The following is a 16,453-nucleotide window of genomic DNA, read 5'->3' on the forward strand; positions in this document are numbered from 1 at the left end:
GTTAGCTTTAATAACTGCTCTAGCACTATAAATATCAGATAAGCTGCAGATTATCCTGAAAGTTTTAAGTAGCCCAATGGCAGCACATTTATCTGCTCTGAAGGATAAGGCCACACACAGTCTATGGTCAGATTTGATGGCCATCTACAGAAGATGATCAGCTAGGAGCCAGGAGTGCATAATTTCCTTGCTAACCACTGATTTGGTAGAGGCCTGGGAGGAAAAAAGTCCTCAGCATCCCTGTCTCCCTCCCCCAAGCCCCTAGCATGTTAGTAAATTAGCCATGTTAGGAGTCTGTGATTTTCTGTAGATACAGTGTGGGAAGAATTTTGCTTGCTGCTACACTGTGGTTGCCTGGGAGGGTAGAAGTCAGGAGCTGCAGGCCCAGTTTACTCACAGTTCACCTCAGAGATGCTTGCCTGGGCTTCTTTGTGCCACAACCAGGAGGCAGTGTAATATACTGGCTTAGAGATAGCCCTGATTCTAAGCCCACATCTGCCCTGCTTGCTGGCCCCATGACTTTGGGCAGGGGTCTTGATCTCACCAATCTCTGTTGGCTCATGTGGTGAGAACAGTGCCCTTAGGCTGTCGTCAGAGTACAATGAGATGTGGCGTGTAAAGTGCTTAACTCTGGTGATTTCGGCCTATTTTATTAATAACCATCTCCTTTTCTGCCTGCCAAAGATATTCTGTAACAGGCTAGGTGATTGGTAACCTACAAAGGCCTGAGAGTGGTTCTCATGTCACCTTTCAGATGAACGTCTGATGCCCTTTCTGTGGAGAAACTGGCCCCACCTGATAGTCTGGCCCTAGGCTGAGACTATGGGTGAGGAGATGGGCCATCTGCATGTTCTTTTTTTTTAAAAAAGATTTTATTTATTTATTTATTTTTAGACAGAGGGAAATAGTGGGAGAAAGAAAGGGAGAGAAACATCAATGTGTGGTTGCCTCTCACGTGCCCCCTACTGGGGACCTGGCCTGCAATCCAGTCATGTGCCCTGAGTGGGAATCAAACCAGCAACACTTTGGTTCTACTGAACCCACTAGCCAGGGCTGAATGTTCTAATTCTGACCTTCTCCTGATTCTCCTTTCTCTCTTCAGTCCCTGCCGTGGAATTAGAAGGAAATGGAATCTTTATATTCTTTATACACTTTAAGTTTGCAAAATGAATTTTAAAGAGCTCTTTGTAAATTGTCCCTAGAGTGCTGTCCCTGCCTCTGCTCCTAGCCCAGACTATTGTAATGTGAATCTCTGTAGTAATAATAGCAATTCCATAACTTTGGTGTAGCCCTGGACCTCTTGCATGTGCTCCATGCACTGATGATCTCATTTGAACTTCTCAACAAACCTTAAGTGATTGGACACACATCATCGCCATCATTCGGATGGGTAACTGTGAGTAGCCCGAGGCCTCCCAGACTCTGACTCCTAGCCTGGCGTCCCCGGCCATGAGGGCACACCTTCAGAGAGCAGGCGGAAGAAGGGGCCAGTCTTTTGGCTTCTGTCAGCCACTTTTCTCATCAGTGCAGGCGGGCAGGAGAGTTTATTTTTTGTTGCTCATGTATATTGTTTTATAGTTAATATTTATTTTAATCAGACCAATACATGCCCATATTATACAAAGTCAAATTGTACCAAAAGATACAATCACAAGATACAGAAGTTCTGCGGTGTGTGTGCCTCTTTTCAGAGGCAACTGCTTTCTTCTGGTGTTTACATCCATATTTTTGAATACTGTGCTTACACTGCTTTTTCTTGATTCATCAGTTTAAACTTTATCCATTGAGATTTTTCACTCTGGTGGATGAGGCCCTTGTCTCTGCTCTCTCCTTCCACACCCTTCCTGTGTGGCTTCTGAAAGGGGAGCAGGGCCCTGTGCAGCACCTGCCAAGTGCGAGGGGCTGTTTACTGGGAGGCAGCAGTGGAGCTATGAGAATCAGGGAGCCAACCTGTGATTTCTCACACAGTTGGCACGGTAGTAATTTCTGGATGTTATATCTCATTAGCAGCCTCTGAACGGAGGTGGTTTAAATTGGAGTGGGCAGGATTTAGATGTTTAATTTTTATATCTGTCTCCAACCCTCAGAGCCATGTGGTTTCTTGGGTTTGTAACAAGATGTTTTATGTTGCTCAGGCCCTGGGCTCCTCACTAGCCTCAGTCCATATTCCTGTTGGGGGCCTGGCTCCCTTACGAGGTCTTGAGGGTGCCCCACCCTCTGCTCTTCAAGTTTCTCAAAGTGTGAACTTGGGGAATGCAGTGGAGTCTGGCCAGCTCGGAGAACTTACGCTGGTAAGTGCTTTTCCTTGTGTTAATTGTATTTAGTTACTGCGGGGTCTCCCTGTACCGTGCTAGGAACTGTGTGGTCCATAAATGAGAAATAGAGGGCATGGACTGTGTCCTCAGTATTCATAATCCAGTTGGGAAAGTAAATTACACCTTTATGATGCCGAAGGTGGGCTCTTAGCAGTGGAGGACAGACTAATGCCCTAGGGACTGCAGTGCTGATTTCCCAGTCTCCATGGCCAGGGCAGTGGTAGTTGGGGAAAGGAGGGATCAGTGTGAGCCAGCGTTATCAGGGTCAGCTTTGTGGATGTGGTGGCCTTGCTCTGGAAGACATCTAAACAGAAGGAGAGTGAGGAGAGCATTCTGAACGTCATTCTGAAGGGCTTCCTCGTGAGTCCCTTGATTCTCTTTTTCTATTTGGAGGCTTCACAGGGTCTCAAGACTTCTGCTTATACAAATGGTCACGTGGGCTCCATCCATGAAGACAAGAATGCTGTCAGCCTCTTTGCTTTAGGGGAGGAGGCCAATGAGGAAGATGAGGTGGAGAGTGACAACCAGGTAACGATGATTCTGGTCCTGGCCCTGAAAACCCTCTGCTGTTTTTCCCCGAAAATTTTTTTATTGTGGTAAAGTGTGTGTGTGTGTGTGTGTGTACTTTCACATTATATATATATGGTATACACACACATATATATGGTATACACACACATGCGCATATATATATATATATATATATATATATATATATATATATATAATATGAAAGTTACCATTTTAACCAGTTTTAAGTATACAATTTAGAGGCATTAATTACTTTTACAGTGTTGTGTGCAGTTGTTACCATAGTTCATTTCCAGAACTCATCCACAATCCCAGATACTATGTGCCTGCTGAACAATAACTCCCCATTCTTCCCTCTGCCCAGCCCCTGGTAAACCTCTGATCTAATTTCTGTCTCTATGAATTTGTCTATTCTAGATATTTCATATAATTATAATTATATAATCATTGTCCTTTAATGTATGGTTTCTTTTGTGTGGCATAATGTTTTCAAGGTACGTTCATGTTGTAGAGTGTATTGGAACCTCATTCCTTTTTATGGCTGAATAATCCTTATTGAATGTATAGACCACATTTTATTTATCCATTCATTTGTTGATAGAAAAAACAACTTGGGTTGTTTTCACTTTTTGGCTAACCTCTGTGCAACTTTGAAAATAAGTAAAAATGATTTCCAGCTCACAGCTTCATTTTTTGCCCAGTCCATATACCTCTCAGTTCTGACTGAGAAAGTATAACCAACCAAGAGCCTCCTGACCGTTTCCCTGGGCTGTCCCGTTTTCCACCTTACCACTCATAGTCATTTTTGTTTCAGAGTGTTGGCAGCTCAAGTGAGCTTCTTAAGAACCTACACCTGGACATTGGGGTGCTGGGAGGCGACTTTGAGTATGAGGTAAGATCCTGTAGCCCCTGTAGGCAAGTTCCTTACTTAATCTGTTGTGTACCTCCTTGCTTCTTAAGTCTTTCTCCCCATGGAATACATATTAGGAAAGAGGACCATTTTGTCCTAATTCTGTCCAGGTAAGATTTCTGGGGCTTGGGGAAGCATAGAGGGAAAGTACTTTATCCACTTAGTCATTTATCAAATAACCACCATTTGTTGCATGTTTCTACAAAATAAGGTACTTTGTTAGGTGCTATAGGTTATAACATGCCTAAGTTAGATATGATTCCTGCCCTCTAAGAGCTTATAGTCTCATAAAAGAGAGACTTAAATAACTGGAGTGCAGAGTAGCTTGCAGTGAGATCCATGGAGCAGAGCATTAGAGGTCTCTTGTCTGTTTGGATTGACCAGGAAAACCTTCATTGAGAAACTGACATCTTTAAAAAAAAAAAGAAAGAAAAGAAAACTTCCCATGAATACTTCAAGCCTGTTTAAAGAAAGAAAACAACAACTTGACAAACAGGAGAAGCCACAGTGTGTGGTGTTTACATACTTGAGATCAGGAACCCAAAGGATTTGGTTGGAAATCTGAAACCTGGTACCACTGCTTACTGGCAGTGTTTTTTTGTTGTTGTTGTTGTTTTCGTATTAAATAGATTCAATGAAGTTCTTAGCTTAATGTTGGCACATGTGAAAAAAAAAGAAAGAAACTGACATTTGAGGTGAGTCAAGAAGAACAAAGGGCTGGGCTAGACAAGCAGAGGTGAATGGGGAGAGAGAAGTTCAAATGCACAGGCAGGGACAAAGGTGCGGGATGAGTTTGTGGAGGAAGATAGGCATCTCCTTTGACTGGAGTACAGAATGTGTGTGGGAAAGCAGTGAGAGAGAACACTATGGGGGTAGGTTAGGCTGGATCATGGAGAATCTGCGTGCTAGCTAATAAATTGGGATCGAAATACAGAGGCATTGGCAGCCATCAATGGTTTTAAACAGAGTGTAACTTTGTCCAGATTCTGACCATTTGTTGAATGCTGGCTCTGTAGCAGACCTCTGTGCTAGGCCCTGCGGGAGATCCAGGTATTGGTAAGATATGGGTCTGAGCTGGCCTCAAGGAGTTTGTAGCTGGAGAGAGAGAAAGGATGCTAGATAATTGGTATTTGGTACATAATCAATAACTGTTGAATAAATGAATATTTAGGAAACTATAAAGCAGGGCGGTATGTACAAGAACTGAGCAGCACAGGTACACTGGAGGAGTCCTGAAGGGGAAGAAATTACTTGTCTAGAGATAGGAAAAACTTAATGGAAGAGATGACATTTGACCTGGCTCTTTAGGAGTGGGTAAGTTTTGGACATGGGGGAAGGATGTAGGGATGTTTTAGGTAAGCAGACAGTTTGAGCAAAGGCAAGAGGCCTGAGAAATGCAGAATATGGTTGAGAATAGATTCCGGAAATGCCCCTCACCCCCAATAGTCCTGTTGCTTCTGATCTCTTTGTTCTTGGTCTGTTCTTTACTGCCACCAGAGGTCTCTTGTCTGTTTGGATTGTCTGTTCTTTATAAAAATCAAACAAAGAAAACCCCAAACTCACCATATTGTTATTACACCTAAAAATTCCAGTGCAGTTTTATACTTGCAAAGGAGCATTTCCTATTATATGTATTTTGGTGTTCAGTTTATTCATTTTTTTTTAAGTTTTTTTTTTTTTAAGATTTTACTTATTTATTTTTAGAGAGGGAAGGGAGGGAGATAGAGAGAGAGAGAGAGAGAGAGAGAAACATCAATGTGCGGTTGCTGGGGGTTATGGCCTGCAACCCAGGCATGTACCCTGGCTGGGAATCGAACCTGCGACACTTTGGTTCACAGCCTGCACTCAATCCACTGAGCTACGCCAGCCAGGGTCAGTTTATTCATTTTTAACAATTAATATTTCGCTAAGGCTGCAGCTCTGCATGTTATGGCCACACAAATGCCCACACCTCCAGAAGGGTTGGGGTTAGGGTGAGGTGAGTGAGGCTTTCACCTCAGGAGCAAAACTCAAGAGGGTGTTGAAAATCTCAGTAGTCAAGGTAAGTGGTGTGTCATTAAATGATTTTTCCTTCCTTTAAATCTTTTTACATTTTTATTTTTTAAAATATATTTTATTGATTATCTATTACAGTTGTCTCATCTCCCCCCCGGCCCCTTATTCCCCTCTGCCCTGTATCCCCCCTCCCACCTGCATTCCACCCCCACCTCAGTTCATGTCCATGGTTCATACTTAAAGTTCTTTGGCTTCTACATTTATTATTGTATTCTTAACCTCCCCCTGTCTATTTTCTACCTACCATTTGTGCTTCTTATTCCATGTACCTTTTTTCCCATTCCCTCCCTCCTCCTCCCCACTGATAACCCTCCATGTGATCTCCATTTCTGTGATTCTGTTCCTGTTCAAGTTGTTTGCATAGTTTGTTTTTGTTTTGTTTTTGTAGGTTTAGTTGTTGATAGTTGTGAGTTTGTTGTCATTTTACTATTCATATTTTTTATCATCTTCTATTTCTTAGATAAGTCCCTTTAACATTTCATAGAATAAGGGCTTGGTGATGATGAACTCCTTTAACTTGACCTTGTCTGGGAAGCACTTTATCTGCCCTTCCATTCTAAATGAGAGCTTTGCTGGATAGAGTAATTGTGGATGTAGGTCCCTGACTTTCATGATTTCGAACACTTCCAGTCCCTTCCTGCCTGTAAAAAAAAATTAATATTTCTCTAAATATTCCCAAAGTATTCACACAACTAATAAATCATGAGGTCAACAATTCAGATTTCCCCAAACATTTAAATATTGATGCAAACATAATTAAACTTTTCACAGTCTAATATTCCAAATTCTTTTAAATACTTTAAACATTCTAAAATGGGACAGATCACTCATGTTTTATTAGAATGATCACAAAACTGACCACTAAAACAACAGTGCTTGTATCAGGGATTAGAATTTGTTTCCTTATTATCTTTTATATTATGTCCTTATAGTCCCTTATTATGTTCCTGCTACTTCTAACTCTTATTTCTTGGTCCTCAGCTCACCTGGAGAGCATGGGGAATGTCTCAGGCTGGCTGAGGTTGCAGATAGGCCCTGAGGTTGTCTGACAGGCCCTGACTTATAGGTGGGTCTTCCTAGGTGACCCAACTTGAGCCATTGCTGGCCCCTCTTTTATAGTTAGGCTTTCTCTAGTACCTCGCAAACTGTCCATAGTTTTGGCTCTGTACAATCAGATATGTTTTGATTGTGACTTAGATACTTTCTTCCAAATGTGACATTTTTTTCTGAATGTCCCATCTTTATCAACAAACTGATCTTTGCCTTTGAAACTCTTCCTTCTGAGTGGGGCCAGGTCTGTTTGCATTAAATCCAAAGCCTTTCGTTGATTTGCTTCCCTAAAATGACAACTTTGTTTCTTGTCATCTACCATTAAGACCTTAAATACTGAAGGAATTATTAGCTCAGGTTTTGAGCTTAGAAGGATCACCACGAATAGGAATGGGGTGTCAGGAGGACTGGCTTCACTTTTGGAGAAAGAGGGTAGTCTCCACAAGACAGAGCAAACTGAGAGTAGAGATTTTACCCTATTTGTGTCTATATGTTTATGTTTATGTATGTATATGGCCCACTGTCTGGAACATAGGAAGGGTGTGGGCAAATTTTGCTGAACAATTGAGAGAATGAATGGATGAATGAATGAATGGGTTATGCTGGGATAGGGAGAGTATCCTGGCAGGTTGTGCTGTGTTTTTTTCTTCCCTTGGCTTTCCCTTGTCCGATGTAGTGTAGATGCTTGGTTCCTGCTATCAGCTGGTGGATTGAAGATCCCAAAGTGGATTGATCATGATGAACTTTGACTTTGAATTAGTTAATTTTTACTTTACAATGGATTATTAGTGTCAACAAAAAAAAGGGATTTTCTTCTTTGACATGTCCTGGACTTCCAAAGGCTTGCTTTCTGATGACAATATGCCTTTTTTTTTTGTGAGTGGATGCTTTTAAACATATTTTGTATAACCTTTTTAGTATAAATAGGCCACCCAGTGTGATGGGGCGGAATGTCTGGAGTGGGAGGTGTACTTAACACAACTTTTCCAAGCTGGATAGGGCAGGTTAGGGGTGGAGATGAGTGTGGGAAGGGTGTGTTTAAGGAGATGATGAAGCTGCCTCTGCTTGGACCACACCTTTTGAAAATGGCTTTTGCCCCAGTTTATAAACCTTAGATCCACTGAGGTGCCCCAGGCTCAAATAGAGAGCTTTGGGGGTTTGTTCTACCCTGTCTCATTGTCAGCAGTCACTTTGCTTGATTCCATGAGAAGGCAGTGGGATGGTAAGGATGCCTCTCTCTCTCTCTCTCTCTCTCTCCCCTCCTGCCCCTCCTCTTCTGCCTTCCCCTTTTTAGTCTATTACTAGACTATTTCTAGTCTATTACAGAATCAGAAGGGATAGGTTCATGAAACAGACACTGAAGATGGGTGTGAGTGAAAGACGGAGGTTGAAGGGTAGGTGAGCTGGCATTTGGCCTTGTGTTGCTAGTGAAAAGCCTGTCATCTGATCAAAGGAGGGGGAGAGCTGGGCTTAGAAATAACAGGATGATGTCAGTGTGTTTGGAAAGTGCTAACAACACCAGGGAGAAGTGCAAAGAATTGAGACCAACTAGGTGAGAATGAGATGTGGAAAATAGACTGGCCTGATGGTGGGCTTGGTGGGGTCTCCCCTGAACAGGACCCAGGCATCCCTGCCTTTGTCCTCTGGGCTGGAGGAGGATTGTAGCACTGGAGGCCTCATGGCTTTTTGAGGGTATGTTAAACACGAAATAGCCCTTTCAGGCGCTCTCCTACACCACCCTCCACATGCAGATGACAAGGTCTTCTTCGAAAAAGCAGCAGAAATTTGCCTTGAGCTATCCCCGGACCTGGGCTGTGACAGGAGACAAAGGGGTCTCACTGCAGGGGAGTTGAGAGCAGAGCTGTGCCAAGGGTGCAGTCCCCTGCCTTTGCCTGTGTGCCCCTTAGAACACTGACACCGGGGCCTGGCGTGAGTGTCCTGGGCAGGGCTGTAGGTCATGATCAGGAGCAGGGCTGGTGAGAGCAGAGGAGCATGTCTTGTGGCCGTCTGACGGGTTTTCTGCACACTCATCTCATTCAGCCATTTGTGGGGAAGCCAGCACAAATGTCTAGTCTCCCTCTGCTGTTCTTCCCCTCAGATGCGCCTCTGGCTGTCATGTGCAGTCGTCACAGACACAGAGAGTGCCAACTCATGTACTGTGTTAGCCATGTTGTAATATTTTAATATTCAGGTAGATGGAAAGGACAAGCTCCATTGTGGGAAAATTTTCTTTTGAAGGATTTAAGCTTGAAAATGGCTAACCCTGCATTCTTGTAGTCTGGCTGTGTTCCCTCATGCATAACAACGCGAATCTCTTCCTGTGTCTGGTGTCCTCTGGTTTTTGATAGGTTACTTGTTTTTCCATCATCTTGAATATTAATAGTTAACATTTGTTTAGCTATTTCTTATTTAATAAGCAGCATAACATATACAGTTAATCCCTGCATAATCTTTTAAAATAAATATTGCATCTCCCTTTTATAGAGTAGGAACCCCTGTGTTTGTAAAACACACTCATTGTCTTTATTTATTTATGCAGCAACAGTGTTAATTTCCAGGTCTCTCGTCCTCAGTTTTCTTCCCTTCAGAGTGGCTGTGAGAGGGCTTACTCAAGTTGAAGCTGTCCTTTCCACAGCGTAGCAAATGTCTGTGGAGTTTTTACAGTTTATTTTTGAAAATTCAGTCAAGCCTTTACTGAGAACTTATTATGTGCCAGGCAGTGAGGATAATAGGGGGCTGATTTGGTGAGGAAAACAGACGAGGATGTCAGGATTATAATACAGTCATTGTTGTGAAAGAGGATGGGGAAGGCTGATCTCAGGACCACTGCCCCGGGACCAAAGAGGGCTTCCTGAAAGCAGTGAGGCTGTGAGGACGAGTCGGGAGTGGGGGTGGGGGGGGTGGTTGAGGGAGAGATTTAAGAATGTGTATGGCAAAGTAGCCAAAAAGCCTGATATTTATTCACTGGCAGGAAGAGAGGATGTGTGCAGGGTTCAGCTGGAGATGACTCATGCGAAGCAGGCAGGGGCTGGACCTTGTGAGAAGATGGGAATTTTGTCCTGAAAGCCATGGGTGCTGTTTATAGTGTGACACCTCCTCTGTTCCCTAATCCACAGTCTGCTGCCTTTATTTAATCATGAGGTCAGCATAGCTGGGTAGATTGGTCTTGTTTTTTGCTTTTGTTTTAATCCTTACGGGGTAGAGGGGGTACATTTTTTCATTGCTTTTAGAGAGAGAGGAAGGGAGAAAAAGAAACATTGATGTGAGAGAGAAATATCCATTCGTTGCTTCTCCCATGTGCCCAGACCAGGGATCATACACGCCCAGACCAGGGATTGAACCTGCAACCTAGGTTTGCACCCTGACTGGGTATTAAACCCGCAACCTGTCATTTAAGGGATGACGCTCCAACCAGCTGAGCCACACTGGTCAGGGCTGGTTCTACTTTTGATGAGTGAAGCAGTGTGGCTAGCCAGGTACCCCCACTTACCCTGGGAAATTCCCACCTCCTTCATGGAGTCTGTGGGGACCTCCCACCCCGCACTGGTTACTGAGGTCCTGCCAGGTGTTGGCCACTATTGGGGATATTGAGATGAGGAGGCCTGAAGAGCTCACCCAGTAGAGCCTTGTCTTGAAGAGGAGGAGCTTATCTTGCCCCCTTCTGTCAGCTCAGTGATCATGGCAGATTTCTCCCAGGCTGCAGGTTAGGGATGTTGGGAGGATGGGCAGCACTGGAAGGTGCCCTGTCTTTGTGTTTTTCTCTCTGGGACAGGCTTGAAGCTGGTGACAGCATCACCACTGTGTCCAGCTCTCTTTGCTTTGGCCAGGAAAGGCTCATAACCAGGGCCATCTGTGACATTTCAGTTTTCTCCATATTTATCTGAATTCCTTGAGGGCAATATCTGTGTTTTGTTCGTATTTGGGTTACCAAGGTGGTGTTTGGCACATCGAAGGTCTCAGTGAATGAAGGTGTGGGTCTCATCATATTATATTAGTTAATATTGATGGAACACTTAACACCAGGCACAGTTCTCAGTGCTTTGACTCACTTAATGAGTGTTAACTTATTTCATCTTCCCAATAACCCTGTGAGGTAGCCCTTACTTTATCCCTGTATTTTAGAGGAAGAAACTGAGGTGCAGAAAAGTAATTTGCCTAATGTGGAGCCAAGATTTGCATGTAGGCAGTCTGTCTTCAAAGCTGAGCTCTGAACTTCTCTGCTTTCCTGCCTCTCCTCAGGTTGTCAGAATGCTTGAGCTGGCTTGTCAGCAGGCTGCTAGACCTGCAGGCAGATAGATGCTCATGTCTTTGGATTTAGCAGGTCCTTTCACAGAGAGCATCAGTGAGTGCTGTGTTCAGGGCTGCTCTTAGGACCTTTGGACTCTGATCAGCAGGCTCCTTGTTGGAGTGTCCCAGGGTAGGGTATCGGGAAGTCTCAAAAAGCTCTGCTCAGAAGTTTTTCACACTAGCTGTCAAGTGTTAGCATCGATGTTTTCTGGGAGGAAGGCTTCTTTCTCTTCCTGAGCTCAGGAGAGATCCCTGGCTGCCTTTCCAAGGGGGAGGAGTTCTTTTTTAATTTTTGCCAGCTCTAAAGGTTTTTCCTATTCTTTAAAGTGAGATTTGTGTGTGACAAGCAGGGTGTGTCAGTTGTGGAGGTTCACTGCCCACATCTCCTTTCAAGAGACCCTGGTAAAGGGCCCTTAGCAGATTAACAGCTGCTGCATCTTTGCTCCGCTGTGGCTCATGACAAGGCCATGCTTGTTGATGGAGTGGATGGAGCACAGCAGACCCTAGAGCAGGGCCATTTCTTCCTGGTGTGGGACCCTCTCTGGGCCTGCCAGATGTTTCTCTGAACTGTGCTGTGGCCCAAGACTCCTCCTACTCAAGCTCCCTCCATCTCTTTCTCTAGTCGCAGGTCTGAGACCTGTGCTCTGAAGGCTTTTCAACCCCCCTTTTCCTCCATGAGCGTTTCCCCCATAAATCAATTACACACTTAATCCCATCTTGGCACCTGTTTCTCAGGACGCAGTCGACGTCCTCCGACAGAGGCCCTTCCTCCAGGGCTGCTCACATGCATGGGAGAGCTCTAGGAAGAGAGCTGCACATATTGCTATTGAAGAAGGGCATCTGGAGGATGTTCTTCTGCCGTTCCCTGCTGCCTTTTAAAATGAAAAATAGGAATTCTAAGCTTTGGTACTTTTCTCTCATGTGATTCTCTATCATCATCGTTGTAAATAAATACTGACTTTTGACTTTGCAATCCTATGATTGTCTGTTGGGGCTGGAGTGAGACATTTATTACTCGAGGACATGATAGGTGGTAATGGAGTTGTACAGTCCAATGCAATGTTTTTCAAGCCCGTCAGTGGATGGGGATCAGGTTTGGTTTCTCTAAATCTCTGTGAAGTTCAGATTCAGTAGGTCTGGGGTGCAGCCAGTAATGTGTTTTAAAAAGCTTTTGGGTGCTTGCTAACCATTGGTGTCATAAGTAGAGCCTGTAGAAATCAAGGAATAGCTGCTCTGTCCTACAGCAAGTCTGAATTCTTTGTATTAATTCTGGATGTCTTCCTTTTGACATGGTCTGCTGCTCCCCAGGAGTCTCCAAGAACAAGCAAGCCAGAGGAGAAGGATGTCTCTCTTGGATCTGACGCTGCCTGTCCCACTGCTCCCCGCAAGCTCTTTAGCCAAGCTGCAGAGGGCAGTCTGATCAGTGCAGAGGACAGAGGGCAGCTGGGGAGAGGGGCCAGCGCTTGGCTCCCAGAGGTAGAAAAGAATGGCAAGAGTGATCCTGTGATGTCCAAGAGTCTGGTGGACCCTGGGGGCAATCAGCCTACCAAATCCAATAAAAAAGATGCACCAGAGGCCCCGGTGGCTGCAGGAGAGGAGGGTTCCAGGAAGGAAGAGGCAGCAAAGGAGCTGAAGAAGGAGGCTGCTGTCCCAAAAGAGAGCAGATCAGACGCCAGTGAAGTAAGTCACTTTGTCCCACAGGCAGTTGCTGCTTCCCTCTGCAACAACCCTCTGCTGCTCTGTGACCCTCTGCTGCTCTGTGAAGCCCTGTGTACATTCCCATACCAGATCTTTTTATTCCTGAGGCAGGAGCTTCATTTGCAGGCCTGCAGTTGGCTGTCAACAGCAGGCAGAAACCTTAATGGTGATAAATGTGCCCAGACTCAGCAGGAGGTGAAATCCTGACGGAAACTCCAAACCTGCTGGCTCAAGAAATCAGGGCAGAAATTTGCTTTTCCATTGGAACCTTCCTGGGATGTTCATGCTCTTCTGTTATCCTACTTACTTCCTCTTCCCATTTCCTGCCTCCCCCTGCTACTTTTTGATTTCATTTTGGGGTTAGTCTTGGTTGCAGCAATCTGAGTTCCTATAGGGAGAGAACATTGAAGGGGGCGTTGGGAGACAATTGGGAGTCGCTTCCCCAGCCCTGGGCAGTTAGGTTATAAGATGCTTCCTCACTATTTTCTACCTGTGCAATGACCCAATTGGACAGAAGTAGGACCTAGTGGGGAGAGTCTTTGGCATTTTTGATTTTCTAGTCCTTAGTCCTGCTCCTCCAGGTAGATGGTGAGGGAATTAATTTATTTCCCTCACCATCTTATTCCTAGAAAAGGTACTCTTATTTTGGTTTTTATTTTTCAGGATAGCATCAAACTTCCCTCCTGCCAACTCTGTAGCCATCCTCACTGCATTTCACTAGCTCTCCTTACGCATGCTGACCTGCATCAGAGTGTGGGTGTCTATGTTCACCTGGGAAGCCCAGCCCGAGAGGTCTGGGGCTGGTGCCTGTGTCCAGAGAGGAAGGGAGGGTCCACAGGCCTCTTTCAGAAGAGGTGGATTTTGGTTTGGACTCAGCCCTGTGATGGCTTCATGGCCTGAACAGACTTCCCTCGCTGGTGATCACGACCTTCTATGCCTGGTGCCAGGTGACTTTTCTGTGGGTCTCTTTTCCCAGGAGCCAGAGATCAGTGAACACATGAAGGAACTACAGCTCTCCTACTCTGCTGCTTCCGACCCCAAGTCCTTCCTTGGCCTGGTGAGTCTGAAATAAGAGGCAGCAGAGTGGTGGTAAAAAGCATGGATTTGTGGGTCACTGTGCTTAAGGAGTTTGCCTAGCCAGACAGCTTGTAAGTGGGGAAGTCAGGATTCAAACTTAGGTCTTGTCTAACTCCAGTTCTTAGCGTATTAACTGAGGATAACACTATCTACTTTTTAGGTTTGTTATGAAAAGAAAGTGGGGTAAAGTATGCAAAACATTAGCATATAAACATGAAATAAATATAGCTGTTACTGCTATTACTTCTCTGTGAGACCATGCGAGATCATTGTCTCTGGGCTCTTGTAGGAACGTTGCATGAATGTAGGAGGTTAGAGATTGTGTGTGTGTGTGTGTGTGTGTGTGTGTGTGTGTGTGTTGTGGCTGGGGAGAGATCACGGAGCTATGATAAGAACCAGTCCTTAGGCCCTGGTCAGAAGGGGTGCTGTGATTTCATTTCCAAAGTTAAGACTTTGTCCTGGAATGCCAATATCTAGGGTTTTTTTTTGTCCCAGACCTTCAACCCAGCCTGCTGCATCCTGGCTTCATTTGCCAGGTTTGTATCTAAGAGAGGTCATTCGGGATGCTTTTTGGCAGAGCATTACCTCTAGAAACCATGTCCCATCTGTTTGGAGGAGGTAGATCAAAGGGAGTGGGTTAGTCGAAGAGGGTCAGGGATGAGCAGTAATGATACGAGGGACTGAAGAGGTATTAGGAGTCTGTGTGCTTTTGCCCTTACTGAGCTGTGGGCTTAGGAGGCAGATGGCAGCTGCATTAAGTGGAGTAGAACTCAAACTGAAAGGAAAATGTCACCAAAAAAGAAAACCCATACGCAAGTAAGGGAAGGCAAAAAGTCATTGTTGGCAAAAACTGTCGTGAAGAAGAGCCATGTTTCAGAACATTGAAAACCAGGGCTCTGGCCCTCGTTTTAGAAAAAGGAGTCACCAGAGAAATGTGCCCATCAGTTTTTTTCTTTTCTGTGAGGGGGTGGAAGAAGCAGTGGGCAGCCGGACCAGAACTTGGCTGGGCATCCCACCATTTTTCAGGGGTGTGACAACTGTCCTAGTAGCATGTTGCCAGGTAGCAATTCTTCCCTTTGCCCAACAGGGTCTTGGATGTGGGGGCAGCAGCATGGTTATGTGGCAGCCAAAGGGCAGTGGAAAGCTGGCACCTGTGTGGGCACGTGCTGCCTGTCCCGAAGAGAAACCTATGGAGGAAGTGCTGCTGATTAATTCCCCTTGTTCAGAGGGGCACCTGGATGGGAAGGAGAAAGAACAACTTGGGAGGAGCCTCCCAACCCTGTTCCAAGCTGCCCACAAGTTTTATGGGCACTTTGGCCTACCTCCTGCTGTCCTGGTTGGGGGACATCTGGAAACTGACATGCTTTGCAGCATGTGTCATGCAAAGAGCTTGGGCTTTGGGTCTGTCCAGGGCACATCAGGTGTGTGACCTTGGGCAAATGACAGAGGCTCTCAGACCTGCTTTGTCAGTTGGGAGATGAGGATAAGAGTATTAGTCTAACGGTTATTTGTTTCATGATTTTATAATGAAAAAATTCAAATGTAAAAATTATAAGAATTTTACAATGACTACCCACATACTTACTGTTTAGAGTCTACAGAGAACATTTTAACATACTGACTTTATCACATGTCTTTCCATCTAGTCACAGTGTTATTTTGAAGATTAAAGTAATTAGGTATCGCCCTGGCTGGTGTGGCTCAGTGGATTGAGTGCCAGCCTATGAACTGAAGGGTTGCTAGTTCAGTTCCTTGTCAGGGCACATGCCTAGGTTGCAGGCTAGATTCCTGGTTGGGGGTATGCAAGATGCAGCCAATTAATGTTTCTCCCCCCCTCTTTCTCCATCCCTTCCCCTCCCCCTAAAAATAAATAAATAAAATCTTTAAAAAATAAAATAATTAGATATTGAAATATTTAGTGCAGTGCCTGACACACAGGATGTACCTTTCTGGAAGGTTGGTGGTGGAGGAGAGACTCTGGTAGATGCTGACTGTGATGAAGGAGAGTTGATCTTCTTACCTCCACTGTCTCTAGGACTTTGGTTCTTGTAGCCGAACCGCAGAGCACCTGCTGGATGTTGATGTGCTTTCCCCAGTGCTGGGTGGAGCCCACTGGGAGGTGAGTCTCTGGGTGGTGGGCTGGGGTCTCACTTTTTATTTTATTTTATTACTGTTTTTTATTTATTTTATTGTTGTTCAAGTACAGTTTTCTGCCTTTCCCTCCCACCCTTCCTCACCACCCTAGCCCTCCTACTTTCCTACCCTGTTTCCACCCCACCCTGGGGTCTCACTTTTTAGGATAACCCAGAGCCGAGTCCTGCTTGTCCCAGGATATGTTTACAGGAGTTTCCTCCCTTCTCATGTATTAAGGCATGGCCCTGACTTTGCCTGTGATGGAGCTTCTTACCATTCCTACTCTGTTGCTGCTGTGAATTAAGGCATTCCCCTCCTCTCCATCATATTTATCTGCTTATCTACTCATTTAGCAACTGAGGGTTGAACATTTGCTCATGTGTAAAGCACTGTGTAG

General features: G+C 44.9%; 1 protein-coding gene across 10 annotated transcripts in view; it reads left to right on the plus strand.

The window, feature by feature from the left end:
• Positions 1-16,453, plus strand: part of CEP164 (centrosomal protein 164) — a 76,821-nt gene that overhangs the window by 30,736 nt on the left and 29,632 nt on the right. For all 10 annotated transcript variants that reach the window (XR_006785604.1, XM_045838242.1, XM_045838248.1 and 7 more), the window contains 6 exons: positions 2,136-2,291; positions 2,709-2,843; positions 3,661-3,738; positions 12,457-12,828; positions 13,823-13,903; positions 15,959-16,042. Coding sequence is in view for 9 of the 10 variants with exons in the window: in XM_045838242.1 (XP_045694198.1) it covers positions 2,136-2,291; positions 2,709-2,843; positions 3,661-3,738; positions 12,457-12,828; positions 13,823-13,903; positions 15,959-16,042 (906 nt within the window). In the remaining variant the exon portion in view is untranslated. The remainder of the gene's footprint in view (positions 1-2,135; positions 2,292-2,708; positions 2,844-3,660; positions 3,739-12,456; positions 12,829-13,822; positions 13,904-15,958; positions 16,043-16,453) is intronic.

The sequence above is a fragment of the Phyllostomus hastatus genome, unplaced genomic scaffold (genome assembly GCF_019186645.2).
Source record: "Phyllostomus hastatus isolate PE091 unplaced genomic scaffold, TTU_PhHast_1.1 phas_contig_113, whole genome shotgun sequence".
Lineage (NCBI taxonomy): Eukaryota > Metazoa > Chordata > Mammalia > Chiroptera > Phyllostomidae > Phyllostomus > Phyllostomus hastatus.